This window comes from Scatophagus argus, chromosome 21 (assembly GCF_020382885.2).
Source record: "Scatophagus argus isolate fScaArg1 chromosome 21, fScaArg1.pri, whole genome shotgun sequence".
In the NCBI taxonomy this organism is placed as follows: Eukaryota; Metazoa; Chordata; class Actinopteri; family Scatophagidae; genus Scatophagus; species Scatophagus argus.
In genome coordinates this window covers 7,481,814-7,509,686 of record NC_058513.1, presented here as the reverse complement: position 1 = coordinate 7,509,686, position 27,873 = coordinate 7,481,814, and the positions used below count along the sequence as shown (strand labels likewise).

Here is a 27,873-nt window from a genome sequence, read left to right as displayed (position 1 = left end):
ATGATGCCTCACAGTTTTTTTTTCTCCTAGGCAACACATTTCCCTTTTGTTTCATTCTGGTTTGAAGCAGGTGGATATTTGTGATGGATGTTAACAAGTTTTCAAGTCCTGAGTTCCACTGAGCAGCAGTTGAGAAATTTAAGCTCCAGGCTTTGTTTGTGTTCTTACAAGTATATATATATATATATATATGTATGTATATATATATATTAATATTTCTCATCATAAATGTTCAACAGGTGAATGTTTTTTAATCATAGTTAGGAGAATTACAGCAAATAAATCAATGCCTTAAAAAAAGATTTCTCAACATTTAAAACACTTCAATTGTGGTAAAAATACAACATATTCCCAATGAAGAAGCACCACGTCAGAAAGTTGTTGATGTCATTCCTCTGCTGTTAATGTTGTCTTGTTAAAATGGTGTTGATGTGTCTGAAACGAGAAAGAAAAGGCCTCCAGATATTCTACTTGCAGAGCTGTGAGCCAGAACATTTGCATCTCTAATAAGAGTTCTGACTGTTTGCTAGCACTGACTGTGCCGGGGCATACCATGATGATCGTTCAAGGGTTGCCCGCTCAGAGTCAGTGTTTCAAGCCACCGCAGAAACCGTGGGAGTCGCCATTGGTTTGGCTGTAACCGTTTCCTGCAAAACAGGGTCAACACTTAACAATGACAAGCTCCACAGCAGGATTTATTTCAGCGTTTTAATGACATTTGAGGATGACTTTGATTGTGAGAAACCGGTAATACCTGTGTGCCCGTTGAGATGGCGGTGAGCTGAACCGTTTGTGGTGTGGTTGGAGGGCAGTTGATTTTCACTTCTGCCATTCACGTAGTCTATGCACCGGCGCTTTTCTGGAGAGAAACTGTTGTCACATTTAGTGTCCTTGATGTCATAGTATCGTCGCTTGCGGCTCTCCCTCTCTTCACTGCTTCTGTTCTTGTGGCTCCATGTTGCTTCCGGGCTGTGCTGCTCGGCCTCGCTGTCCTGCTGCCTCCTCTTTTTCTTCTTCTTTTTTGTTTCGGTGGCTCGTTCTGAATCCACATCTGAACTTCTAGGGGAGGACAGAAAACACACTAAGTTTATTCCATATTTATTGCTCTACAACACATGACTATTTACAGATTAATAGTGGAAAAAAACAAAACAAAAAAATGCCAATCAGAACTTGTCAGAGCCAAGATGACATCTTCAAATGCCTTATTTTCTCAACTAAACCTTCAAAACTCAAAACCCCAAAAATATTTTGGGGTTTTGAGTTTTTAAATGTTGTAAAACAAAGAAAAACATAAACCATAGTATTACTGTTTGAAAAATTACAAACACAGTTAAAAAAAAGTATTAATTCTAAATATAAATAAAACAATGAGAATGAAATTATGCAGTTCAGTTTACAATGGGGAGAATAGAACTGAACGTTGAATGGTCATGTTAAATGGTAAATATAATTCAAAATGAAATGCACTTCAAGAAGTGTCAAGCAGAATGGAGGCAAAGATAGCGTTACTGACCCACTCTCACGGTGTCGGTCTTTGTCCTTCGATTTCTTTTTCTTCTTGCTCTTTTTGTGTTTTTTAGAGTGACGGGTCTCAGAGCTATCATCCCTCTCCTTGCTCAGAGGATCAGCAGCCCTCTTGTGATTTTGATCATCTCTGTTTGAATCCAATTCATACACGGAGAGACGGGCCTGAGGGGGTGAGCCCTTTGACTTTGTGGCCATTTCTGGCCCTGTGGCAGGCGAGGAATTCTCCTCCTTTGAGGGGTAATAGTCCCTCCCTCTGCCATTGCTCTTGTCCTTCATTACCCGGGATTCTCGACTGTCCTCCTTCCACCTCCAGCGGCTATGAGAGTCCTCACGGTAGGGATAACCATGTCCCCTCCGCTCACGGCTCCAGTCCTCTCTGGACCGATGGTGATGATAGTGGTGGTAATGGTGAGAGCACCTGTCACGGTCACGCTCCCTGGGGTGGTGGATAGTCCGCTCTCGGCGGCGCTCAGACTCCCAGTCCCTGTAGGAACGATCGTGAGGAAGCAAACGATCCCTATATGAGCGATGAGAGTAGTGATCTCGGTAGTCTCGTCTGTACCGATGACGATCACCATCGCTTTCTCGCTCCTGACTCCTGTCCCTGTAGTGTCTCTCTTTGTCTCTGGTCCACTCAGAGTACACTCTGTCCCTCTCCCTGTCTCTGGAAGATTGTCCTTCATTACTTCTGGAACTGGGCTTGGACTGGTATTGTTCCTTATCATCTGTACGTCCTTCAGTCCCTGCTGACAGACTACTGGTGTGTGGTAGATCCACTGCTCCATCCCCACCTCTGCTGACGTTCTGTGCAGCTGCAGGCCCATTAGTGCTTTGGGAGTCTGACGGGGTGCATAAGGCCACATTGATGTTGCCATGATGGGCAGAAGAGGAAGCAGTTTCTTTAGATGTAACAGAAGGGGTCTTTGAAGCAGTAGCTGAAGGAGGAGAGCTAACAGCCGGGGATGTGGTATGCTGAGGCAGGGGTTCAGACACAGTTATAGCCCTTGAGTCAGGAGCAGAGATTTCCTGGCTTTCACTGGCAGCAGGATGGATGCTCTGAGAAGAACTGGCCTGGGGTGAGGCAGAATTTTGTGCCTCTTTCCTGGAAAAACAAACAAAAAATATACAAGCATATAAATACTACTTTACCCCTTACCTTTGAGGTATACTGCATAAAAGAGAAGACACTATGCAAATGTCAATGCAACCAAATAGTTATCTTACTTTGTTTGACTATGGTCACTGTCTAGTCCATTAACAGAAGCCACGGAGGATGAACTGCCATGATTACTGCCAGAGATCTGAGGAACAAACACAAGACATGATTATTAATTTAAAACACAAAACTACTATTAATTCCATAATCATTTTGAAAATATGTCAACTACACAACACATATTATTTACTTTATCAGGAGTGCTGTGTCCATTCACTTTGTGGTGTCCATAATGGTGTCCATTTTGACTGGCTTTAGGGACACCATTGGTTGGTCCATTTAATCTGGTACCATTATGGTGCACCCCCGACTCTCCGTTGGTGGCCTGAGGAGATTTATCAAAGACCTCCCCTGTTCTGTTGTTTCCATTAAGGTGAGACTTTCCAAAACAGCCGTTATCCAGAGTGCCACAGGTCTCCTGGTCTGATTCCTCTGAGGACTCTTGTCCATATGGCACCAAGAATGACGCTCCATTCCCTCCAGTGTGGCGATTCCCGTTACTGCAAGACGTGCCGTTAACGTGGTTCAGCTGACGTGGAACAAAGCGAATGTCTGAGTGGACGTCTGAGGTAGACTGTGAGGAGGATAAAGAGCAGGAGGTGGAGGTGGACGTGGAGGAGGAAGAGGAGGAGGAGGAGCTGCTGCTGGCAGAGGACGGCTGGCTGTAAGAGGAGGAGGAGGAGGAGGAGGAAGAAGGGCGGCTCTGTTTGCCCTGTCCAATGAAGAATGAAAGTTTCTGGCGTTTGTCATGATCTGGGATCATTGTGGGCCGGCTCATTGAGTGGGAGATGGACGAAGAGGAAGAGGACAATCCATGGCTAGGTTTTCCCACAACACTGCTGCTGGTGCTGGGCTTGGAGTTAGTGGGATAGTCCCTCAGAGATCCATTCCCATTTACATGAAGAGCGCTCTGAGGAGGAAACAAAAATTCTGTGAGTGTACAGGTCAGACACTGGTTAACATATCTTAAAATGAAACCATAACATTCCAGTCTGTGTTTGGATGTAAGCAAGTCTGCAGTACCTTGGCCATGTGGGGTGGCAGCTGGGGACCAATGAAGCCAATGTTGTTGTGGTGGACAGTGGTGTTGATGCGCGGTATCACCACCGGTCGTGGAGATGACTGACCAGGGCTCATGTGGCTGTACTCTCCTGTTTTCTTCACATCACTTGACCTAGAGAGACAAAAAAGCGTTAGTGTTGAAGACTTTAAGACTTCAAGTAAAAAAAAAAAAGTAACAGTAAAAAAAAAAAAAAAGATATTCTCTACAAAATAAGACCAAGCAAATGCTTTCAATGATTACTCACTTGATGTAGAAAAGGACATAGGCCTGCTGGTTGAGAACAGACCTGATGTCACTAACAGACACAGAGGAGTCGTTCATCTGATACCACTGCCCATTGCTTGCCTGGGAGACACAGCAGAACAGTTGGAAGATTTTAACTCTCATGCTCAACAGAGACATCATTGTTTCATGTTCTGCATTTCAAAATTGTACTCTTCTCAGTTTCTGAACTGGCTTTGAAGTGTGTTGCATGCACTTCTTTTATTTCCTCAGTTAAGACATCAGTCGTTAATGGCAACAGTTGTCGCAGGGACTCTGTATTTAACTGTTCTAGTGGGATTGATAAGAGTGTTGGAAAGACAAAGTCATGCATGAGCACTAAACAACAGCAGCGTCCTGACGGATTAGAACAGTGGTCAGTAGCAGTGCCAGTACCTTTATATAGCAGAAGTAGTGTCCAGCGTGACAGCTGAATCCAGAGTGGACCAGCACAGCATACAGCCCATAGACCTGGGGCTCCCCTTGGGACTGAGACATGAAGGGCCGCAGGTCCAGGTACTCTGGATATTTCACATCCTGAGGACCACAAAACAGCTAATTAACATCAAATTGCAGTTTAATATTACTTCAATAAAAGCATTAAATCAAGGGTGCTGTCCTTTAGATACATGATGGTTCTGGTTCTGGAAGTCTACTCATATTATGGTACCTTTGTGATTTTGCCTCCACTAAAGTTTGCAAAGCGTTTGAGTGAGAGGGTGAGCACGTTGGCGCTGCGGTGGATGGTAAATCTCTTCGAGGCTGTGACCATTTTTTTGCACCTAAGGGAAACAAATGTTCAGTCGGGTTGCTGGTAAACAGACATAAATAAAAGAAACAAACAAGTAAAACCCTGAATCTTTCTTGACGTCTTGGCTCAACTGGTTTTGTCTGTATAAACAACTTACTTGGTGCATTTGTAGGCATTTTCTCCATCCAGCTGTTCTGGCTTGACAAACTGCTCCAGAGCCTTGGAGACACTGGGAGCTGTCTGCATGGAGAGGAAAAAAATCAACATTGGTACAAGATCCTTCCACAAATGTGTCTGTATATTCGTTTATTTGTTAGACATTCGCAGAGTTCCACAATTGGCAATGTGTAATTACCTTAATTTCCAGAGGAATATCCAGAAAAGGGTCAAATGTATCAGAGACTGCTTTGCAGTTTAAACATTTGACTGAAAAAAAAAGTAAAAAAATTATTAGTTTAGCAAAGTTGTAATTCAACAAAAAAACAGAAATTTAACTTCAAGTAAAAAAAAAACTAATAAAAAAATAAAAACAAACAAACAAAAAAAAAATCAAGGAAAACAAATCAGCTCTAATAAATTACCTCTGGACCTCAGATACCCGCCAAAAACTTGATGGATGAAAGTTGTTGCCTGCGTTTGCCTGTCCAACCTGTCACAAATATAAATATGAGAAGATAAAAACAATCAATAAAATGTAATGACATGACTGACTGGTTGCCTTATTAATTCAACACAAAATAAAAAACAAAACAAAAATATTTTCTGGCGATACTGGCATAATCACTCAGGGTTCCTACGCACAAAAAAAAAGGACTATTTGTATGGTTTTGCTCACAGCCAATATTCACTGTCAAACATCTCTGCTCATAGAGGAAGTAAACTAAGCAGTTCTGCCTATACTTCCTATACTTATAGTTCTTGCCTTGTTTTTGCCTGTGCCCTATGACACAGTGGTTAACACTTTGGCTATGCCTGCATGATGAGTTTACTTTTTTTTCTAAGAAATTCTGAATTTTATATTTTAGAAAACAGTCTGTAAAGTTTTTTTTTTTTTCATATTCTCTTCTCTTTTTTCCATACTTATCCAGTCCTGGAAATTACTAAAAGGAAATTCCATACTTTTCTGTAGTGCATCAGAATCCAAATCAGAATTTTGTGCTGACAAGTCTGAACATACTACAGGTCAAAGAGCAGGAGTTAGAAAAGAATCAGAGCAAGAGTAATTAGTTGAGAGGCCACCTGTTACTACAGAGTAAGAATCTATTTCATACTTGAGGTTCCTAACATTCGGTTTTAAAAGTCCCTTGAGAACTGCAGTGGTGTCCATTAAACATGTATGTAGCCTTTGTGCGCACACATAACCTACTTGGCAATGACTCCAGAATGATTTCATATATTTCAGCAGAAATACATGAATACTTCAGTATATCTGCACATGGCTTTTATATGAGATTTAGAAGATTTTTATTGGATCATCACAACACAAAAAAATAGAATATAGTAACATTTCCCTTTCCAGTCCATGGCCTTTATTGTTATAAAATAACAAATTAACTAATAAAGCCAAAAATATAACCAACGTTTCTAAGGAAGCATATGAGTATGTGTCATCCTAACCTGTGTAAGGTTATGAAAATGAATGAACTTACTTGGCTCCAGGTAAGCAGGACTTTTGCATAGCATCCACTGTGTACCGCAGGAACTCATGAGCATCCTCCTGGCTTCCATAGCGGAAGTGCTTTGCAATTCCTTTGTAGAAAAATTACAAAAAACAGTTAGATATAAAAGTAGCTGGTCAGCAAAACACCCACCAGAAATTTTCCCTCTAAAATTTAAAAGGTAAACAGCTACACAGCGCCTCCTGCCATTCATTTCAGGTAAATATTTTGTAAAAAAGGAATAATTGCATTTTAGTCTCAGGATACTTACTTTTGAGCTCATTGAGAACACCAATAGGCTTAATGACATTCCCAGAGTTGGCAAAAACCTGAATAACGTGGTTTTGCATGGTGCACATCATACAGAACCCCGGCTCGTGACCTGCAGCAGGTACACATGGACAAAACTTTGATGAGCAAGACATGAATCAGGAAAGAAAGCAGCACATTGATACTGTCCAGGTGACAGGCATTGATGAGCTTATTATTAAATGACTGTACAATTACACAAGAATTTTGTTGGTGCAAAGAAGCAACGTGAAACACAAACATACAAGTTTTGGAGTGCTCCCGTGTCAACATATAGTTGGCAAACGGAGGGGTGTAGGTGAGACACTGCAGGGCTGAGTTGAGGAAGCAGGTGTTCCCCATATTCTGCAGACCTGCACCAATGCGGTGAACCTGGGTCCACTTTAGGTTGAGCCGCTCTGGAGGGAAGAGGACCTTCTGGGGCAAGTCAATGCCGTCATCACTGCTTATCACTAGACACACAGAGCCAACATCATTACTAAAATCAAATTCAATACATTTGTGTTATCAGGGTCATCAAAAGCTAACTGTTTATATGCTAAACTGTCTATGTAAACACATACTGATGAAGAGTAAAGGAACAATAGTACCATAGTCATAACGATCACACTACACAGTGTGACTAACGCCTAAAACAGACAGGAATTGCTTTTTGTTTTGTTTCAGTCAGGCAGTCAGGCTGCTGCTCTTTATGTCAAAACAACAACTGCGTCACAAGCTCAAGTGATTGATCGTGCTACCAGTTCAAAACTGGCTTGGTTATGTAACGAAATGAATGAATGAAAGTAAAGTGGAAGCAGCAACACAACACCCACAAAACCAGTTGTATCACACTTTCATACAGGAACACAAGCAAAGATTTTAGCTTCACTGGTGGAGCTTTGTATGTCTTGTTAGCCCCAAATACATGTCTAACTGTATTGTTTGACAACACTGGTCAAAGAAGTGTTCCATGAGTCTCTGTGAAGGATAAATGGAGGCAGGGAGCGTAACTTGGCTAAGCCCTGGTCTGCATCCAATGGAATATGTGCAACCTGCCAATGTCTTAATTATTTCCCCCCCAGCTTTCAAGACACATGCATCATGAAAACAGCTGATAAAAGCATACCTTGCTCCTTGGGGCGGTCCACAGAGGAGGGTGTACTGTTGTAGACTACAGCTCCAGGCGTCGGGCCCAGGCAGCCTCCTGGAGCCTTCAGCCTCGGAGAGTCGCCGGTCATGGTGGGACCCACTGCCCAGCTGCTGGAACAGCTGCCGTCCATCCCCACGTCTCCACTGGTGAAGGGAGATCGCTTACACCCGACTGACTCGTGGTCAGACTTTTCTGAAGATCTGTCAACTATTGTCATTGTTCATTGCTGAAGGAAGGACAGAGACAAGGGGTTATGAGCAACAGAAGATGCAGATTAAGTCAAAAGTTTTGATTTCATCTTCTTTGACTATTCTAGAATTAACAAAAATTCTAATTCTTCACCTGTTCTTTGTTCTTACAGACCTTGTCACCATAGACAACAACTAATAGTTAATGATAATGAACTTTATTTTTATAGCACCTTTCATACAAGAAATTACATGCACCAAGCACCTCACATAAAAACACATGGAGTGAACATAAAACCAGGGATAAAATGCCATAATTAATGTAACATAAGATGGAGCTTTGGGCTGTAGCTAACAAAAGCTGCATCCCAGATCCCAGATGTATAAAGCAGTGATTCCCAACCGCTGTGCTGCAGCACATACAGTATGTCACAAAAGTGAGTACACACTTCACATATTTGTAAATATTTTATTATATCTTTTCACGGGAAAGCACTAAAGAAATGAAACTACAATGTTAAGTACTCTATGTACAGCTTGTATAACATTGAAAATTTGCTGTCTCTTCAAAATAACAAAATACACAGCCATTAATGCCTAAACCGCTGGCAACAAAAGTGAGTACACCCGTAAGTGAAATTGTCCAAACTGAGCCCAAAGTGTCAATATTTTGTGTGACCACCATTATTTTCCAGCACTGCCTTAACCCTCTTGGGCATGGAGCTCACGAGAGCTGCACAGGATGCCACTGGAACCCTCTTCCACTCCTCCATGACGACACCATGAAACTGGTAGATGTCAGAGACCTTGCGCTGCTCCACCTTACGTTTGAGGACGCCCCACAGATGCTCTCTAGGGTTTAGGTCAGGAGACGTGCTCGGCCAGTCCATCACCTTTACCCTCAGCTTCTTTAGCAAGGCAGTGGTCGTCTTGGAGGTGTGCTTGGGGTCGTTATCATGCTGGAATACTGCCCTGTGGCCCAGTTTCCGATTAGAAGAGATCATACTCTGCTTGAGTATTTCACAGTACATGTTAGCATTCATGTTTTCCTCAATGAACTGTAGCTCCCCAGTGCCAGCAGCACTCATGCAGCCCCAGACCATGAAACTCCCACCACCATGCTTGACTGTAGGCAAGAGACACTTGTCTTTGTACTCCTCACCTGGTTGCTGCCACACATGCTTGACACCATCAGAACCAAATAAGTTGATTTTGGTCTCATCTGACCACAGGACATGGTTCCGGTAATCCATGTGTTAAAGTCTGCTTGTCTTCTGCAAAGTGTTTGCGGGCTTTCTTGTGCATCAACTTTAGAAGAGGCTTCTTTCTGGGACGCCAGCCATGCAGACCAATGTGATGCAGTGTGCGACGTATAGTCTGAACATTGCCAGACAGACCCCCCACCATTTCAACCTCTGCAGCAATGCTGACAGCACTCCTACATCTATTTTCCATGGACAACCTCTGGATATAACGCTCAGCGCGTACACTCAACTTCTTTGGTTGACCACGGCGAGGCCTATTCTGAGTGGAACCTCTACTCTTAAACCGTTGTATGGTGTTGGCCACCATGCTGCAGCTCAGTTTCAGGGTGTTGGCAATTTTCTTATAGCCTTGGCCATCTTTATGTAGAGCAATAATTCTTTTTTTTTAAGATCCTCAGAGAGTTCTTTGCCATGAGGTGCCATGTTGAACTTCCAGTGACCAGTATGAGGAGTGCAAGTGATGAGACCAAATGTATTTCCCATCTGCTCCACATTTACACTAGAGACCTTGTAACACTAACGAGTCACATGACACCAGGGAGGGAAAATGGCTAATTGGGCCCAATTTGGACATTTTCACTTAGGACAGCAAATTTTCACTGTTAAACAAGCTGTACACAGACTACTTAACATTGCAGCAAAGTTTCATTTCTTTAGTGCTCTCCCATGAAAAGATGTAATAAAATATTTACAAAAATGTGAAGGGTGTACTCACATTTGTGACACACTGCAGGTGTGCTGTGGGAAAAACAGTCAGATCTGGATCACCGTGTCCAGAACAGCAACATTGCACAGAGGACTTTTTTGCATGCCGACAGTCAGACAGCTTCTGGTGTGCAATCCAGCCACATGACTGGATAACATCCATAGATCTGACCTATGTGTACATCTACTGTCTACAGTCTGACCTGTTCAGGGCAGACTGTAATGTTTATTTATAACAATCAGTTCTGTTGGCCTTAGGTTTTAGCCAATATCAAAGCCTGTTATATGCTGATAATAGAAATAGCAGTTACATGGCGGAAATACAGAACTGGCGTTACATCCAGGTAACTACTGTTTATGTCTAAGACAAAGTAACCAAACTGAGTGGGAGCAGTCTGAAGGAATTCTGGCTGCATGTCATTAACTAGCATCATGCAATATGAATAAACAAGGGAGCACAGTGGCTTGATGTCAGAGGAAAGTCTTGGCTGACTATTGGCACACTATTCAAACGTATCAAAAAAGCTATGAGCAAGATAATAACAGGAAACGAGTTAAGACATTTGTCATTTGGCCACCGCTTGTATCTAAAAACTGAATTATCGTAGCTCTACTTGAAGTGATGACAAACATTAGCCATTTAAGGGCACCTGGTAAGTTTTCCTTTACAGAGCAGTCGGCGGAAAACATTAGTAAGGTGTTAACTTCAATTTTCAACACGACCAATTTCTGGGAGCTAATATACAATGATTTTACCGTACTTACGTTACCAAAACGCAAGTTACTGACTCAAAAACCCGGCAGATGAAATTTCCTGGTCGGAAGCACGTTTACAACAACAGCTGTTCCCTCCCACCCGCTCCGACATAGTGGCTCACGTTGGCTAACAGACGGCTGCTAGGCCTTTAACACGCACCGCCGCTAAACCTCAATAAAACACGAATTAAACCTCTGTTAGCCATTGTGGGAGACGGAGCACCGATTAAAAACTCACCTTTCTAGGCAAAGACTGGAACAGAATGACTGATGAGGAGCGAACAATGAGTGAAGGAACCGACACCATGGAAACCGCGAACATAACACACAGCTATCGAACGCTAACATTACGTTCGGCTGCAATCGCGCGACAATATTGATGCTAACGCTGCTAGCTAGCTCGACACGATGGAAGCTGACTGACATGGCGGGGAGAAACGAAACCATTTATTTTAAATGCTGAAGACTGCTTTTTTCCACCTCGAATCAGATTTAATTTACAAGCGTGGGCCCATGTAACGGGACGTCTTCCTAGCTAGACAGAGGAGGGGCTCGACACCGGCGGCTGTGTGTGTTCACTGCGCTGCTCTCTCCGACATGACAGAGGACCGGTGTAAGGCTACTACACCAAATCTCAGAGGCACAGGCGTACCAAAATATTACAGCTGCACAGTTAAAGTGCCACTTCACTGTAAAAGCAACAACATACTCACCTGGAATCTATTATGAATACGTTAATCGCGGTTGTAAATCCATTCCTTATTTCCAGTGGGTGTCCGGCGGTGAACAATGACGTAGCTAATTGCCCCACGGGTACATCCGGGTACCTGCAATGAAACGAAGTCTCTGATTGGCTCATTCGCCAGTTTTTCTGAGAAGCACGGCTTTCGGGAAGATCCGTCGCATGTACACACCTCTGACCTTTGTGTACATGATGTACAACCAGCATTGTGTGTTTTATACACATGAAACTTATACTCCAAGTGATTCCACAATTATTATTGGACAGCACAGATCGCTGCATCTATGCTGAAATGCCGATTTCTAAATCCAGTTACACTGTATTTCATGTCCATAATTAAATATTCTTTCCAATTTGCTGACAGGGCAGATTCTTCTTCTTCAGGATCAAGAAGCTGCACAATAATCATAATATACCTTGGAAATTCTGCATATATGTCAGCTTTTCAGTAAGTTCTAATAAGTGTAATACTTTGAAAGCAACATCTCAACTGATCGATAATATTTCAGACATAGCAGAAATGGGTTTTATTGAACATTCAAATGAAGATAAATAATTGCACTGTTACATCCAAGTGTACAAGACACACTCAAGTGCTTACATACACACACACACTCACTCACTCACACACACACACACACACTCTACCACTTCTCCAGTAAGTACCACATAGTACAACAGTGGCAGAATAAATCAAGTTTTGACAGTCTGTGGAGAGTTGAGATTTTTAAGGCTCAGGTCTTGTCCGACTCAGAGAAATGAACTGTGACTTCTGCTCTCTGAAGCTGGCTGATCTGTCTCCTCAGCTGCATGATCTCTTCCTCCTGCTCTTCAACCCTTTTCTGCAAACCATGGATTACCTGAAAAGGGCAAACATTCTTAAAACTGATTGGTGATTTTTATTACAAATTTCACAGTAGCTGTAAGTGAGCACCTTTAGGTGACACATGCAGAGAGCCCACACATACGGTAAAACAAAAGCTGCACAGTGGAAGTACCACTAAATGGAATTTACATTTGTTTGCAGATTGATACATACTTTGGAGATTTTAGATCAATAATCTCTAACTTTAATTTCTTGTAACAGCTCAAAAATCATAGGAGATTAATCATTTTTAGAGTGTAAATATATCCACAACTACATACTATATCTTTACTGCAGAAGAGTTCACACTGTAGAAGTTGGCTGGCCGTGGGTCGAACACCCGGGTCTTTACTCGTCAGCTTCATGATGTACTTGGTCAAGACTGGCCATCTGTGGCAGAACGAGTCAGGAATTTTCCCCTCTCTCAGGTCCCCAAGTATCTGGACCCGTTCCATCTCCGTCCCAAAGGGCTGGAATAGCTCAAGAGCCAGCACACCAATGCTGTACATGTCAGACTGGGTGAACAACAACAATACAAATAAAGTTTAAACTCATAGTTTTTTTTTCTTTTTGTTTCTTTTCATAGAAGAGATAACCATAGAGGAAATAATTTTTATATTTGTCATATCATTAATGTTCTTACCTTTGAATCATAATGGGAGCCCTTTAGTTGTTCTGGTGCAGCATACACAAATGTGCCAACACCCGTGGTATGTGAGGAATCTGCAAAATACACCAGAAATGTGACTTTACAGCTAATAGCACCATCTAGTGGTGACTCTGTGAGGTAACATATCATGAAAATAAAATAAGAACAGGGGTGCAGTATTACCACTGCTGACAGAAGCTGTGCTTTTATGGCCATCTATTATGATATCCCTGCAGGCCAACCCAAAGTCCCCAATCCGAACATGGCAGTCATGACCGTGGAGGAAAATGTTCCTTGGCTGTGAAAAAAACAAAACAAAAACAAAAACAAATATAGGGCTCAGTTCCATATGTCACTGGGTGTAAAGATGCAAAAACCAAACATTTTTGCGTGTGACATCACAGTGTTTCACACAACATATGAATGGCAGAAATCAATAATTTTAGAGCTTCACACTATTTAACATTACACTAAAACTACACTTGTACTTCTAATATATTCTCCCAAGAAAGGCTCATATCACATAAACTACTCTGTTCCTATTTGGAAACACTGTTATTTATTTCCTGCATTTTAAATTATTAAGTACAAAAGCTTTTGCAAAGTTACAATTCCTTAATACCTTGGTTTCCTACACATGTCCTGGAACAACCTAAAAATCATCATAATAATGATAATAATAATATAAAATAAAGTTATTTGTATAGCACTTATCAAAACTAGAGTTACAAAGTGCTTTACAAACACACAAACACAGTGATATATAAACAGGCCAGCAAGGGGGAAGGATGTCACCAGTCCCCATAACTGGCCCCGCATGCAGCAAGAAGTTATCAGTTGTGACAGGAAGACCTTGCATCAAACTTAGAAATTTAAGTCTCCAACCTACATGATGCAATCACACTGACTGAAAACACCAAACACAGAATAGAGAAGCAGCTCCTGAAATTACAAAACTCAGGAAAGAGAAGTGGCTAGTAAACATTATGATTCAGACTGCCTTAGACTTTCAAATTAACTAAAGTGCCGCGGCAACTTGTATCTGCAAACCAGAATAACCAGCTTTCAACCACGGCACACCTCGAGAAAAACTAAACACAGACATCAGTGAAGCGGCACTACCTGATCATGTTGGAGGAGAACAAGGAGCACCAGGATAGGAGCGCAAACATTACCAAATTTCACAACAATGAATTCTATACTGCCGTTATGGATGAAGACTTGGAACATATAGAAGACATGACAAAAAAGTATGGCAGCGACTTTCTCATCAACACACGAGACAGTGCACCTGGAGAAGATTTCTGGAAGGTAATTGCAACAATACAATCATTAAAATAAATAAATAAATAAATAAGTTTGAAAGAAATTTCACTCCGCAAGAATTGTCACGTGAACTGAAATGTTATATTTTTTATATTAATTAAATCTAGACACTGATAACCACAAGAAGGTCAACGATGACTCATAACTGTCATGTGTTACTACTACAGTGTGACAATTTAACTGATGAAAGCAACAGAAAAAGCAAAAAAGAAAGCATTTTTTTGTAGTGTTAAATTGCAACATATTTGTACTGTTGAGTATTCCAGTTTGTCTTGTCTTGTCTTGTCATGTTTTGCCTTAGGGCCTCGCTATCCTTCCCCTTCATCTGGCTGCCTCTTACAGAAAAGTAAAAAGCATACAGAGCCTGCTGTCAGCAGGGGCAGACCCTGAAACAAGGTCTAAACACACACACACACGAACAAGAATACAGATATAAACACAAACACCACACATCCCGGCCATCAGTGCTACAGTGTTAGATGGGTCTCTCACAAATAAACAAAATAAAAATAACTCAGGAAGAGCTGTTAAAAAGAATTAATTCCAGTAAGATTGTTTAGTTTATTTCCTAAAACAAAGAACATTATATATACAACAAGGGTCTAATTTCATTTACGCAACTCGATGACTTCCCGTGACAACAGCAAAGTGACGCACACCGCTAGTTCCTTTTATCTCTTAATAAAAAAACATCTCCATCTGCACTGTTTTCATCTGTCTCTGTTTGTGTCACAGGGATCGACTCGGTCTGACAAGTCTGCACTTGGTGATAACTAGTTGGCCAACACCAGGTCCCAAAGTTAAGACTGCTGTGACTGATGCGTGTACGCAGGCAGAGGCTTGTCTACGGCTCCTCTGTGAGCACGGCGCCGACGTCAATGCGGAGGTGAAAAGTTTTTCTTATAGCAAATCGATGTTTAGTCTATTTTTTTGCACTTTCTGTGAAATTTAACAGGCATGAGTAATTTGTGATGTTTACATGGCATTTTTTTGGTAATTCCTTCAGACATGTTTTGTATAAGGTGTGTGTGTGTGTGTTGTGGTTCATCTCTAGGTGGAAGGGGAGAGTCACCAGACAGCTCTCCACCTATCAGTACGCTACACAGCACTATCTGCGATCTGTATTCTGACCAAGTATGGTGCTGATGTTAATGCTGTCAACAGCAGTGGGATGACGCCCCTCCATATGGCTGCTGGGATCCTCCATAAGGATATTATAGCCAGTTTAATCAAAGAGGGAGCAGACATCAACATGGTTCGTGTTGTTCCTTGGTTTGTTTGTGTGTTTTTTGGGGGTTTTTTTTTTTTGCAATAACACACAAAACACAAACACAGAAGACCCTTTCACAGCAGTCATGTAGCAGAGCTGTAATTACTCACAAATAACAACTATATTCCTCAGCTCACTTGGGCACCTGAACAGAACTAAGTCATGTCAGTGCTGTAACAACTGTGCTCTTCCTGCTACAGGAAGTCAAAAAGTCTGTCATGAAAAAAGGTACACAATTCTGACCTAAGACAAGCACAACAAAGAAAATACAAAAGTAAGAATTTATAACATTTCAGCAAAAAAAATACTAAGCCAACAGACAAGAATGATGGGTAACCGAGCCCTCATAATCCATAGTGTAGGTTTGCAATTCAACTTGGCAATTTCTCTTTTGAGGCAGACAGACAAGCAAATAAAAAATTGTTGAAAATACTATAATTCACTGAAATATTTTACTAATTTTGTATTTTTTACAGTATCAACTGTGCTACAATTTCTGTTTAATGGACAGTAATTTGCCAACGCTTGCCAGATACTGACTTCGTCTTAATCACATGTATATTTTGTTCTGCACAACATAAAAACTTGATTTATGTTCTACATCCATCCTACATTAAATTAAACTAAATTCTTGACTATTTTGAAGAGGGTGAAGCACTCTGGGAACACTCCTCTACACCTAGCTGTTGTGGCTGTGGCTATGAAGACCACTAAAACAATGGAAGACCGCAATGGCTGCATCTCTGAGCTGCTCGAGCACGGGGCCGAAGTCAACGCTGTGAACAAAGCTGGAATGACACCTTTACAGGAGGTGTGCAGCATGGGCAACGAGGAGCTGGTAGACCTGCTGCTCAGGTACGGAGCCAACATCAATAAGCTGAGCAAAGCAGGGGAGAACTGTCTGTTTCTGTTCCTGAACCACAGGCCGAATGTAAGGAACAGGTCTCTGCTGGTGAAACTCTTCAGTCTGACCTCCCCGCTCTCTCTCTATAACCACAAAGGCCACCTGCCCTCGACCTTGACACTGCCATGTTTCTTTAAACAGAGAGACCAGCTACTAAAGCTCATTCAACAGCCAAGGAGGCTTCAGGATATTTGTAAGAGTGTCATTTATCTGAAACATGTCAGAGACAGGAAAGAGGAGTTGAGAAAAATCCTACCTCAGAGTGAATATGACTTTGTATTCAGCTACTGGGAGAATTTACCCATTTCCTTTGTGATGGATGGTGAACAGAACTCATTTTATAACTCATTTGATATTGCTCCTCTTTAACACCACAAACTGCACGTGACTTGCATCTGATTGAATAAAATCTATGGAAGCAGCTTACCTTCAGGTCTCTGTGCATAATTCCCCTGGAGTGAATGTATTCCACTCCTTCAAGTATCTCTCTCAACAGGTTGAGTGTGTGTTCGGTATCAACGCATCCATAAGGACCTGACGGTAAAAAAAAACAGAAAATCTATTTATTTTCTTCATTTATATTTTAGTATATCTCAAAATAAAAATTAAATATATTATCGGCATTAAATAATTCTCTAATTTCAAATAATGTAATAAACACAATTAAAAATTACATCTTGAGGTCTGTTCTTCTTTGGGCCTGGTGTTCCTGTCAGAGATCCAGTCCTTCAGTGAGCGCTCACACAGCTGCATCTGGATGTAGAGCATCAGGTGGAACTGAACCTGCAGATACAGCCAAACCAAAACTGAAAACATTTTACGTGTGCATTTTACTTTTAAAAGTATTCTGAAAGAAAAAAAAGAATTGCTGTCAGCAAGCCATAAAACAATCCTTTGTCTGATCATGGAAAAACCTATTGGGACACATGCCTCTTTAGAAGGTTTCCTTGTGCGAATGTCAGGCCACTGCTGACACTCCTTGTTGATGAGGGAGTTGTTGTTCAGTTCGATGCTACTTCTGCTGGACTGTTCCTCTAGGAGTGCCGAGCTGTCCCAGCCTGTGGCAGGACATTTGGAACTTCTCAGGGGTTCTCCCTGTCCCAGGAACACACAGGGGACATAGTTCTTGGGGATACGGCGCATTGTCTTGGGACACACCACCTGGCCCTTCTCTTGGGTTGAAACTAAAGCTCTGACAGGCTGCATCTCCCTTGGGGGTATTTTTGCACTTTGGGCAGTATCTGTCTCTGCATGACTGAGGCTTTGAAAAACAATGGAGGAGCTGGTGTCACTGCTGCCAGAGCTCTCATCAAAACTGTGAATGTAAAGTAAAAATGACTATTATTGCATCCACATATGCCAATATAAATACTATAGTGTTTTTCTTATAAGTGAATAAGAAAAACTGTAAGATTGTTAATGTCGGATCCTACCTGTCTTGTGCTCCAGGTGATCCCAGTGCAGGCAGGCCAGACTCAGGATCTACAACAGAATTGTTTTTCACATGAGGCTTAACTTATGATAACAACGGTCTTCTTGGATTGTAACTTCACTCACAAACTTGTCACAGGACAGCAGGTCAATACTCACATGGTGCAGGTTGAACATGCTCCATCCACGCAGTGTGATAGCCCACAACATTTACATGCTGCAGACTGGACAACACTTTGACTTCCCTGAGGACCTACAGCAACATAAAATAATACAATTATTAGCATTATAATGTATAGTATAGTATTATATTGCTGTACTTGGACATAATAGCGTTGTATGGATAACACTGATGGCCCACCTTCATGCAGTCGTCCTTTGAGACTTTTTTGATGAGAATTTTCTTCACAGCATAATACTGTCCATCCAGTTTGTTCATAACCTACAAGATGATGTCAGAGATAACATGTATGTATTTAGAAACTCAACTCTTCTTCTTGAGAGGAGTTGAATAAAATAGTATGCAGTTGCACAGTTAAATACCTTAAAAACATTTCCATATGATCCTTTTCCAAGTCTGCAGACTTCTTCAAATTCACTAAGGTACCGGGATGTCTGCGCTTGAAACAGTCCCTCCTCAGGTCTGTGGAAAAACAAAAAACAGATATCTCTTAGGAAATGCCCCTTTTTTCTCTCTTTTTTCTTTCTCTTCGTCTTATGCGCTGTTGTTTGCAGCAGGTGGTATTATGAGTGTGTACACTGTGTAACCTTGTGTAATAATAATAAAAAAAAAATTTGAAGCAGCTAAACATTAAAAGCTGCTCAAAGTCCAACCTACCTAACTACAGGATTATGTGTTGCGCCGAGACACTGTTGCCCCTGCAAAATGAACACGATTAGTTGAAAAAACTGATTAGTCCCAACATTGAAAATGCCAACATTATCATCAGCTATAAAGAAAACTGGTGGATATGGTGGCAATTTGTCCAGTTACCTGTGGATACAGTGAGGAGCTGGCAGCATGAAGCAGCTCAGTGAAGGCCCGATTGTGCTGAAGTCTGACAGTGCTGAACTCATCGCTTACAGCCAAAGGTGAGAGGAGGTTCATGGCGGCTAAACGCTGGCCAATGACTGTCAGAAGGACAACAGAATAATCTGACACTGAATTTGGAATTAATAACAAACAATAATCTCAAAATACCTCACTCATCCCAATGTAATGTCAGCAAAGACATACATAATTTTTAAACTAGCAGTCAATTGCTGTACAACACCTCATTACATACCTTTAAACAGCATACGTGAGCGTGCTGGATTGCTCTCATAGACAAAGCACAGGTGCTCCAGTAGAGACCCCAGGAGTAGGTGGTTGGGGATTGCAGAGGCAAACTCCTGTATAGACAGGTAATTATTTCCACCCGTCATCAACACTTCACGGTTATCATCAGTGTCTGAAGCTGGCCACAAAAAAGAAAGTAAGAAATGAGTTTGCAGCACCAAACAACAGCTCACATAATATTTGCCTTGTTTAACTCTCACTAAAGTCAGATATAACAACAATATTTCTCCTCTAAAGTCTTACCTTCTTCAATAACTTTTGCTATCATTTCAACAAGGTTTTTGTCTCCTAGGTCCATTTTCCTCTATAAAAACAATGGTTCAATATTCAGCACTTGGAGCTCTTAAAATGATTATCCTTTTCACATCCAAGGCAAAAATGAGCTCATCTTGTTTATACATTGGGGGGCGGGGGGCGTGCACAGCAAAAAAGGCTTATCTGCCTGTTCCAGCAGACACCAGCCTCCTCCACCTAACTGTACTCTACAAACACAACCAAGCTGAGACAAAACTCAGTGGGAAGGAGGAGCAGTTTCATCTCTTTCATTTCACATATGACAATTTATACATCATTTGGGGAGAGGGGAGGGGGGTACAACTTAGCTGTATAAAGTTTTCCTTGGCTCTGGAGGGAGCTTTCTGTCTGACAAAATATCCCTGATGATGTCATCATAAAATTTGGCTCAAGGCTTCAAATATGAAATGCAATAACTGCATTATAAATTGTGGGGAAGCAGTTTCAAATTGGTTGGGTTTAACCAGAGTAAAGAGAGACGCCATGGAGCTCTATTTTTAGTTTGTTATGCTCAAGTCCTCCTACTTCATGAATGTGCAGTATCAAATTGCTGGAATACCCCTTTAAGCCTGTTGTTTATGGTTAAGCTGTATAGAAAGAATTAGCATATCCAAAAGACCTTCTTACACTGTGAATTATATTTCTGTTAGGAAATGAAACAAACTTGTCAGGTTGTCTAGTTGTTCATATCATCAGACTGCAACTATTCTGGGGGAAATATGCACAGTCATTGCAGTCAACTTTGGAGGCCTTTAATAGATTTGATATAATTTCTCTTCATGAATGAGAGAACAGAACTGGATACATATTTATATCTTTACTTGAGAGGTTATTTATATGATGTAAAGATGACCCTTGAAGACTTACAGTCTAGGATGAATAGGATGAGATACTAGGCCGAGGAAAACAGTAAATCATGTATGAATGAAAATACATTTCACAGCCAAAACACGTAATAATGGAACACTTGACTGCAACGTTACATTACAGGAGGATTACTCTGAAGTACAAGTACAAAAATATGGTACAACAACAACTTATGAGATATGTATGTAGTACAGGTGTGAACAGAAATTCAACAAACTCTGCCTTTTATTAACCACAGAAGATTTCATATTGTTTATAATGATAATAATTATTATTATTATTAAACCATTTAACAAAATGGACATAGGTGCATGGTTAAGCAATAACTGACATTCAAATGAGATGCCTGATATCTACAGAGTAATGATAGGGCGAGTGGAGGGGGCGGTCAGAGTCACATGGATCACATGGCCTTTATTTCTTCAACTACGCCCCTGGCAATATAGTTTTAAAGTCAAACTACCCGGAATCAGATGTTTTAATCTGACATTACTGTGTTAGGTAATAAGGGATAGCCTCTAACAAAGCCAACTCGGTAAGGATCAGTAAACCCTAACCTCCGCTAGGCAACAACATTAAGGAGAAAAGCTGCTTACTGTCAAACTGTACTTCATCGTCCTCTTCGCTTGCCAAACTTATCAGGCTAACATCGTGTTTACGGTGGAGCCAAAGGTTACTGCTGCTACCAGAACATTCCTCCGACCGCAGGACTTCGTTGTTGGATGTTGAACTGTACATTTTTGTATGTGAAAAACGACGACTGGTCAAACTAAACTCCTTACTTTAAAACGCTGCCCAATTCACAGCAGCTACCCATACCAGCAGAAGAGTAAACGTACTAGACCTGGCATCCCAAGTGTTTACATCGCATGAATCAATCAGTGGAAGCTTTCTCCTCCATATGGTCAGTTAAGTCAGCGGGCGGACATGATTCAACGGCAGTTTCAAAGGGACCGTCTGACAATGTATCTGCTTGACTTACAACAATATTAAGGATCACTATAAAAAACACTACAAAAATCAACATCCATGTTGTATTATATATAGATATATATATATACAAGTATGATGGCACAGCTCTAAACTGTCGAGAATGACCCTGCAAAAAAGTAACGTGTTCGTTTCTATAATATGAGATAACTGCACACGCGCCCTAACAGCTAAACCAGAATTCCGGTGACTTTGGTGATGAAATGCTACAACTTTTGAGGCAATAGTTTTTGACAAGATTTGTTTATGTATAATTGGTTTGACGTTGTCATCACTCGTATATTTTGTGTTTGTTTTGTTCAGTTGTTTTTTCAAACACTTTACATTTTATATTACTTGTAATAAATAAACTGCGCAGTTTTGCGCACAGGTGAGACTCGCGAACAATATGCACAGTCGCGCGGTCGAGCTTCACTTTAGTGTTTACAACCTGATCTCGTGAAGCGGTTAAAAACAAATTAACTGCATTTGATAATGGCGATTAATTAGCGGCTATCATCCTTTCACCGTGGTACATAGAGCCACATAACCTCCTGAAGCTTTTTACTCTTTGAAGATGTCTGATGCGTGGTAAGCTAGCGTTCAAAGTATTCCCTTATTTACGTCGCCTGCACATATTTTGTTTTTACCTCATGCAAATCTGTAACTTTAAACGTTTTTAGACCCAGCCTGTTCATTTTCATGTAAATCCATTTGAGCCTGAAACTACTGCACTGAAAAATCTGCAACTTGTATATTATGTATCCCTACTCACATTTAAAGAAACACATTTTTAACAGAATAACAAAAACACTCTGCAATATTGTACAATAGCCAACTTTCCCAGCAAAATTTATTTCAGTAAGAGGTCACATTTTATATTTATCTCACCTGGAATTCCCACGGTCCTCTTCCATTCATCACTGATTACACATTACAGACCACGTGGTTTAAGTAGCTTCTAACATCTTTGATTTTTTTTTTACGCATTATCGTCACTTAGTACTGATTTTCTTCTCAGCAGCTCTGAACCTGCCGGAGCCATCAAGGCCATTGACAAGCACTCAGTGCATCAAATCTGCTCCGGACAGGTTGTGCTGACTTTGGCCACTGCTGTCAAGGAGCTGGTGGAAAACAGCATCGATGCAGGGGCCACCAACATTGGTAAGTACTGATTCGCACTGTATTATACTGGGGTTTTCTGTGTTCTGATTTGGTTCTGATACTCCACCAATCACTCTTGAGTGCTACAGGAATAGTGACAAAATAATCCTGATGTCTTTGGTAAAAGGACAAAGTGCCTCTGTTGTCATAGTTAAGTACAAAAGGAGATGGTGATTTATCTTAAACTCTTGGCTGAAATTGCAGCATCATGTTTTGAGTTATCGTTGCTTGTTCCAGATGTCAGGCTGAAGGATTGTGGAGCCGAGCTAGTGGAAGTGTCAGACAATGGAAAAGGAGTAGAAGAAGCCAACTTTGAAGGGCTGAGTAAGTGTCAGCTTTGTTTATCCCCGTGCAGTTACTCAAACTTTTCTCTGTCTTTTTGGTGAAATGAAAGTTCTTCCATCTGTTCCACAGCACTGAAGCATCACACATCAAAACTGAGGGACTTCTCTGATCTCATTCATGTGGAAACATTTGGCTTCAGAGGTGAAGCTCTCAGCTCTTTGTGTGCTCTCAGGTAAAACACATTAACAGTCACATTAAATCAGCACATAAACGTATTTTACCTGTTGCCTCACCGTTCCCTTCGACCCCTTTGCTACAGTAACCTGGGTGTGGTGACGTGCCACGAGTCCAGCCAGGTGGGTAGCAAGCTGGTTTTTGACCACAAAGGCCACCTAGTACAGCAGTCACCTCATCCCCGGCAGCAAGGCTCCACGGTCAGCCTGCAGCAGCTCTTCTACACCCTGCCTGTTCGACACAAGGAGTTCCAACGCAATATCAAGAAGGTCAGTCATTACAGGATCATTCACACGTTTCTGTACACTATTATATGACTACAAATCACATTCATTCTCTCAAACTCCAGATGGTGTTTCATGTATGAAAACTCTTTTTATTTTGCAGTTTTTTCTACATTCAGGGCATCCAATGATTTCCTTTCATGTTGTCTAAAATTTTCTTGCATTGACTTTGCACTTTTCTGTCCATCCTTCAAAACCATAATCAACCTAATCTTGTGTGTTCATGTTGAAGCTGTGCTGATTGCATAGATCTTCTGTGCTGTTCCCCTAAAGATCTGTGTGAAGTATCTGCATTTTAGTATGGTGTAGCTTGTTTGTAGCAACATCCATATTTGATTCATTGTAGTCCATCACAAGCTCCATTTGTTTGATGATATTAAGCTTCAGGCAATTCTCTTTGCACCATGTATTGACTGCACTTATTAAACCTAACACCAAGGATTCGATTAAAATTTTCAATTTAACCCTTTTCTCGGAATATGACTTGTTATGCCTTGTAATTGTCAACTTTCATGCAGTATCTTTAAACTTATTGTTTTAAACAGCCTATGTTATTCAACTTGGTGACATATTTCATTGTTCTGTATTTTCAGGAGTATGCCAAAATGTTACATGTCCTCCAGGCCTACTGTATCATCTCTACAGGAGTGCGTATTACTTGCTCCAACCAAAATGGGCAGGGAAAACGCAGCACAGTCCTTAGCACCAGTGGAAGCCAGAGTATGAAAGATAACATAGGAGCCATATTTGGACCAAAACAGGTTGGAACATTGGTCTCACACTTTTCTTGTCTCTACTGTCCTTATTTGGTTTGTTAAATACTGAATTCCAATGTCTCCTATGTCTTCTGCAGCTACAAAGTCTTCTGCCTTTTCAGCAAGTGTCCCCCGCAGAAAGTATTATTGAAGAATATGGACTCAAAGATGCTGATATACCCAAACAGTTATTTTTGTGAGTGATGCCACTGTATGGAAGTCCTGTTTATACCCTCTCTGCAAATAAATCAGTTATTTTAAAGATAAAAACTCTGTTTTGGCAGCATCACAGGGTTTGTGTCACGAGGAGACCATGGTGTTGGGAGAAGTGCCACAGACAGGCAGTTCTTCTTCATTAACAAGCGCCCATGTGATCCTCTTAAGGTAATTCATGTTTGATTTCCCCCTGTTAAGCAGGGGATTTGAGGTGGTTCAGCCTCCAGCCTAATCTCTGTTTTCTCCCAATTTGCAGGTGACCAAACTTGTGAACGAGGTGTACCATATGTACAACAGACATCAATATCCATTTGTTGCCTTGAACATAGCTGTTGCCTCCGGTAAGCAAACAGTTGAACCAAAGTCATTTCAGAAAGACGCCGCTGACTTTCTGTCCTATATCAGTGTTTCTGTGGTGTTGTTTCAGACTGTGTGGATGTGAACGTAACCCCAGACAAACGACAGATTTTCCTTCAAGAGGAGAAACTCTTGCTGGCCATTCTGAAGACCTCACTTATTAACATGTACGAGGCTGGAGTTAATAAAATCAGCCTGAACTATACACCCGTACCCAGCAGAAGCAGTAAGAGCTCATCCTTACATCCTTTTTATCAGTACCTAAGATTTATATACTATTCTTTTGAGTTCTTTTCCAGTGCATTAGTTTTGACTGTTACTTGTTTATTTTGACTTCAGATACAGCAGCATCTGAAATCTGTGACAAGACGCCAGAACCTGGAGAGGAACCGATTGCTCAGAGCCCAAAGTCATCCCTCAACCTGGCCGGCCTCAAAGCTGCTTTTTCAAGTCATCATACCTCCAATTCTGGGAATAAGTCAAGTGTGGCAAAAGCTCCCAGCAATGTCCCCACACAGAAAACACTGCAGTCTTTTTTTAAGGGCACTGCCACAAGAGATCTTGCAAAATGCTCCCCCATGGGAAAGTCAGCACTGGATGGGTTCAGGTACGGAACGACGTTCACTAATACAGACTCTGAGAAAGACGGTGCTGTATCCAGTTGTGACGTTGCCATGGCAACACCAGATAGTCAGCATTCAGACCTGGAGTTCATTTCTCCGGCACTGGCCGCCAACAGACCCAGCATTCTAATAGAAACATTTGAAGAAACATCTAACAATAGTCATGCTGTTCCTGAAGAAGCAGAGTTACAGACTGAACCATGCAGTTCCAATGAGGACCACGCTGTGAGCCCGGATTCCAAAAGGGCCAGGACACAAAAACCACATTTCCCTACAGAACACAAACTGAACACTTTTTCAAAGAAATCCTCTGTGACGGTGGATGCTCCAGTCTGCCTGCACAGGAGGACGGTGCCTCTTCAGTTCTCTTTACAAGAGCTGGCAGGAAAGATGAAGAGGTTACGGGACCAGCAGGCACAGAGAGCCGGGGAGGTTCTACGCTATCGGCGCTTCAGAGCCAAGATCAACCCTGGAGAAAACCAGAGTGCAGAGGATGAGCTCAAGAAAGAGATCAGGTAGGATTTTATTCCTCTGCAACTGTGTGAACTTGACAATATTAGTGTATAATGTCCACAACAGTAAATGATCTTTCTTTCATCTCAACAGTAAGGATATGTTTAAACAGATGGAGATCATCGGTCAGTTCAACCTGGGCTTCATTATTGCCAAACTCAACTCTGACATCTTCATTATTGACCAACATGCTACGGATGAGAAGTACAACTTTGAGATGCTGCAGCAGCACACTGTGCTCCAAGGACAGAAACTCATAGCGTGAGTCAAGCAAAGAATGTTACCTTTCTTGTATTGGCCAACGATCTTGTTTTGATTTTTTTTGTTTTTTGTTTTTCTGTTATATTTACAGCCCTCAGAAGCTTCACCTCACTGCTGTCAGTGAAAATGTACTGATTGAGAACATTGAAATTTTCCAGAAGAATGGCTTTGAATTTCTCATCGATGAGGATGGTATGAACATGTACCTCTTAAACATGAGCTCGTTTTATTTCAAGTTCAAAGCAGTTATTTCCCATTTTGGTTACAAATATATATATATATATATATATATATATATATATATATATATATATATATATATATATATATATATATATATATATATATATAATATAACCTTTTTTATGTTTTTTTTGTTGTTTTCACTGTGATTGCAGCTCAGGTGATGGAGAGGATTAAACTGGTGTCTCTGCCCACCAGCAAAAACTGGACATTTGGCCCGGCCGACATTGAAGAGCTGATCTTCATGCTTACTGACAGCCCTGGGGTCATGTGTCGACCATCCCGTGTCAGGCAGATGTTTGCCTCTAGAGCCTGTCGAAAATCTGTGAGTTTGTAGTGATGATAAACCCACACTTTAAAGTATTTAACGTAGACCAGGTTTTAGCTTTAGATTAGAATCAGCAGTCATCATATGAATGTTATTGTCCCACCCTGGTCATTAGTGGTTATTGGTCTACACAAATGTACCACTAAACACTAGTTTGGAAAGCAGGACATTTTAGTTTTTCATCGTTTGTCTGTCTTTCCTGTCACTTCCTTGCACTATGAAAATAAACTTTTCATCCGAGTGGACGTGTATATGAAACCATTGAACCCCTGCAAGTTAATTGTAATTCTCATCTGAAATAAGTGTAAGTTTAGGTCGAACTGTGAGATGTGATTTGCAGAAATGTAAAATATAAAAGCACTGTGATGGTCCTTTAAATACCCTCAGTAAGGCTGCTTGTTATTCAGTTTTGCTGCAGACTAATTGAATAAAGTTAGTATTTTTCTGTCACATAATCTTTCATTTTGGTTATGTTCGTCTGAAGGTGATGATCGGCACTGCTTTGAGTGTCAGTGAGATGAAGAAGCTCCTGGTTCACATGGGGGAGATTGAGCATCCTTGGAACTGTCCTCACGGCAGGCCCACCATGAGACACCTCGCCAACCTGGACATCCTCTCTCAAGACTGACCATGTGAAGGAGGGCTCCCGGAGAGCTGTACATTACACTGACTTATTATACACAGCGCTTCCATTGTAGTTTATTTCTGTTAAACATCACTCTTGCTGATGTACCACGACAGACAAGAATAGGTCCAAAGCCAAGATACTGTATATTAGTATTGTTCAGATGCTTGACATTGCTTGATTGATTGCTTGTTTTTCTCGAAATCTGTTGAGGTATGTTCTGATTTTATTCGTATTTTGCATCAAAAATAATAGTTTGTATATTTCAACACCTAATTATTAGAAGTAATGAACAAGATATATTGCAACATGTGTCGCTGCTTTCTGTTGTCTGTACCTTTAAATCCACTTGTGGAAGAAGGATTTAATACCACACTGAGCTATAAGTCTTGCATTCAAAACCTTAAAGTAATAGCAAAATTACTATAAATATAAAAAGTGAAATAATAATAATCCTTAGCAGTGATGCATAAAAGACAAAAAAATCTTAAGTAT

At 41.1% G+C, this 27,873-nt stretch overlaps 4 protein-coding genes across 10 annotated transcripts; 2 read left to right on the top strand and 2 right to left on the bottom strand.

Annotated features, from left to right (window-relative positions):
* Positions 1-231: 231 nt before the first annotated feature.
* usp42 (ubiquitin specific peptidase 42) lies at positions 232-11,956 on the bottom strand. Of its 2 annotated transcripts, none has more exons than XM_046378224.1 (18): positions 11,548-11,956; positions 7,897-8,146; positions 7,034-7,240; positions 6,751-6,861; positions 6,471-6,570; positions 5,403-5,470; positions 5,177-5,247; positions 4,979-5,061; positions 4,741-4,852; positions 4,467-4,607; positions 4,054-4,154; positions 3,770-3,920; positions 2,937-3,656; positions 2,755-2,831; positions 1,517-2,632; positions 755-1,059; positions 553-647; positions 232-435 (listed from the first exon to the last, which is right to left on the bottom strand). In XM_046378224.1, exons 2-17 carry the CDS (start codon positions 8,135-8,137, stop codon positions 586-588), a joined length of 3,666 nt encoding a protein of 1,221 aa, XP_046234180.1. In that variant the 5' UTR covers positions 8,138-8,146; positions 11,548-11,956; the 3' UTR covers positions 232-435; positions 553-585. The 2 variants fall into 2 exon arrangements, with proteins under 2 accessions (XP_046234180.1, XP_046234181.1); XM_046378225.1 differs by lacking the exon at positions 11,548-11,956 and adding an exon at positions 11,073-11,524.
* A 123-nt stretch (positions 11,957-12,079) lies between these two features.
* eif2ak1 (eukaryotic translation initiation factor 2-alpha kinase 1) lies at positions 12,080-22,532 on the bottom strand. Of its 4 annotated transcripts, XM_046378237.1 has the most exons (17): positions 21,366-21,497; positions 21,118-21,251; positions 19,604-19,664; positions 19,308-19,478; positions 19,016-19,152; positions 18,860-18,900; positions 18,565-18,664; positions 18,383-18,463; positions 18,181-18,274; positions 18,024-18,072; positions 17,521-17,905; positions 17,265-17,373; positions 17,018-17,124; positions 13,274-13,388; positions 13,085-13,164; positions 12,723-12,956; positions 12,080-12,436 (listed from the first exon to the last, which is right to left on the bottom strand). In XM_046378237.1, exons 2-17 carry the CDS (start codon positions 21,133-21,135, stop codon positions 12,311-12,313), a joined length of 1,908 nt encoding a protein of 635 aa, XP_046234193.1. In that variant the 5' UTR covers positions 21,136-21,251; positions 21,366-21,497; the 3' UTR covers positions 12,080-12,310. The 4 variants fall into 4 exon arrangements, with proteins under 4 accessions (XP_046234193.1, XP_046234192.1, XP_046234194.1 ...); XM_046378236.1 differs by having other exon boundaries at positions 21,118-21,462; XM_046378238.1 differs by lacking the exons at positions 19,604-19,664; positions 21,118-21,251; positions 21,366-21,497 and adding an exon at positions 22,382-22,532.
* LOC124053215 (ankyrin repeat domain-containing protein 61-like) lies at positions 13,961-17,016 on the top strand. Of its 2 annotated transcripts, XM_046378243.1 has the most exons (5): positions 13,961-14,401; positions 14,718-14,812; positions 15,152-15,302; positions 15,471-15,671; positions 16,333-17,016. In XM_046378243.1, exons 1-5 carry the CDS (start codon positions 14,219-14,221, stop codon positions 16,957-16,959), a joined length of 1,257 nt encoding a protein of 418 aa, XP_046234199.1. In that variant the 5' UTR covers positions 13,961-14,218; the 3' UTR covers positions 16,960-17,016. The 2 variants fall into 2 exon arrangements, with proteins under 2 accessions (XP_046234199.1, XP_046234200.1); XM_046378244.1 differs by lacking the exon at positions 14,718-14,812 and having other exon boundaries at positions 14,264-14,401.
* Positions 21,888-27,690, top strand: pms2 (PMS1 homolog 2, mismatch repair system component). Of its 2 annotated transcripts, none has more exons than XM_046378231.1 (15): positions 21,888-22,081; positions 22,515-22,654; positions 22,892-22,978; positions 23,069-23,171; positions 23,259-23,442; positions 24,051-24,218; positions 24,311-24,408; positions 24,497-24,596; positions 24,685-24,769; positions 24,856-25,011; positions 25,125-25,923; positions 26,015-26,182; positions 26,274-26,374; positions 26,581-26,750; positions 27,238-27,690. In XM_046378231.1, exons 1-15 carry the CDS (start codon positions 22,068-22,070, stop codon positions 27,379-27,381), a joined length of 2,517 nt encoding a protein of 838 aa, XP_046234187.1. In that variant the 5' UTR covers positions 21,888-22,067; the 3' UTR covers positions 27,382-27,690. The 2 variants fall into 2 exon arrangements, with proteins under 2 accessions (XP_046234187.1, XP_046234186.1); XM_046378230.1 differs by having other exon boundaries at positions 22,512-22,654.
* The last annotated feature ends 183 nt before the right edge of the window (positions 27,691-27,873 follow it).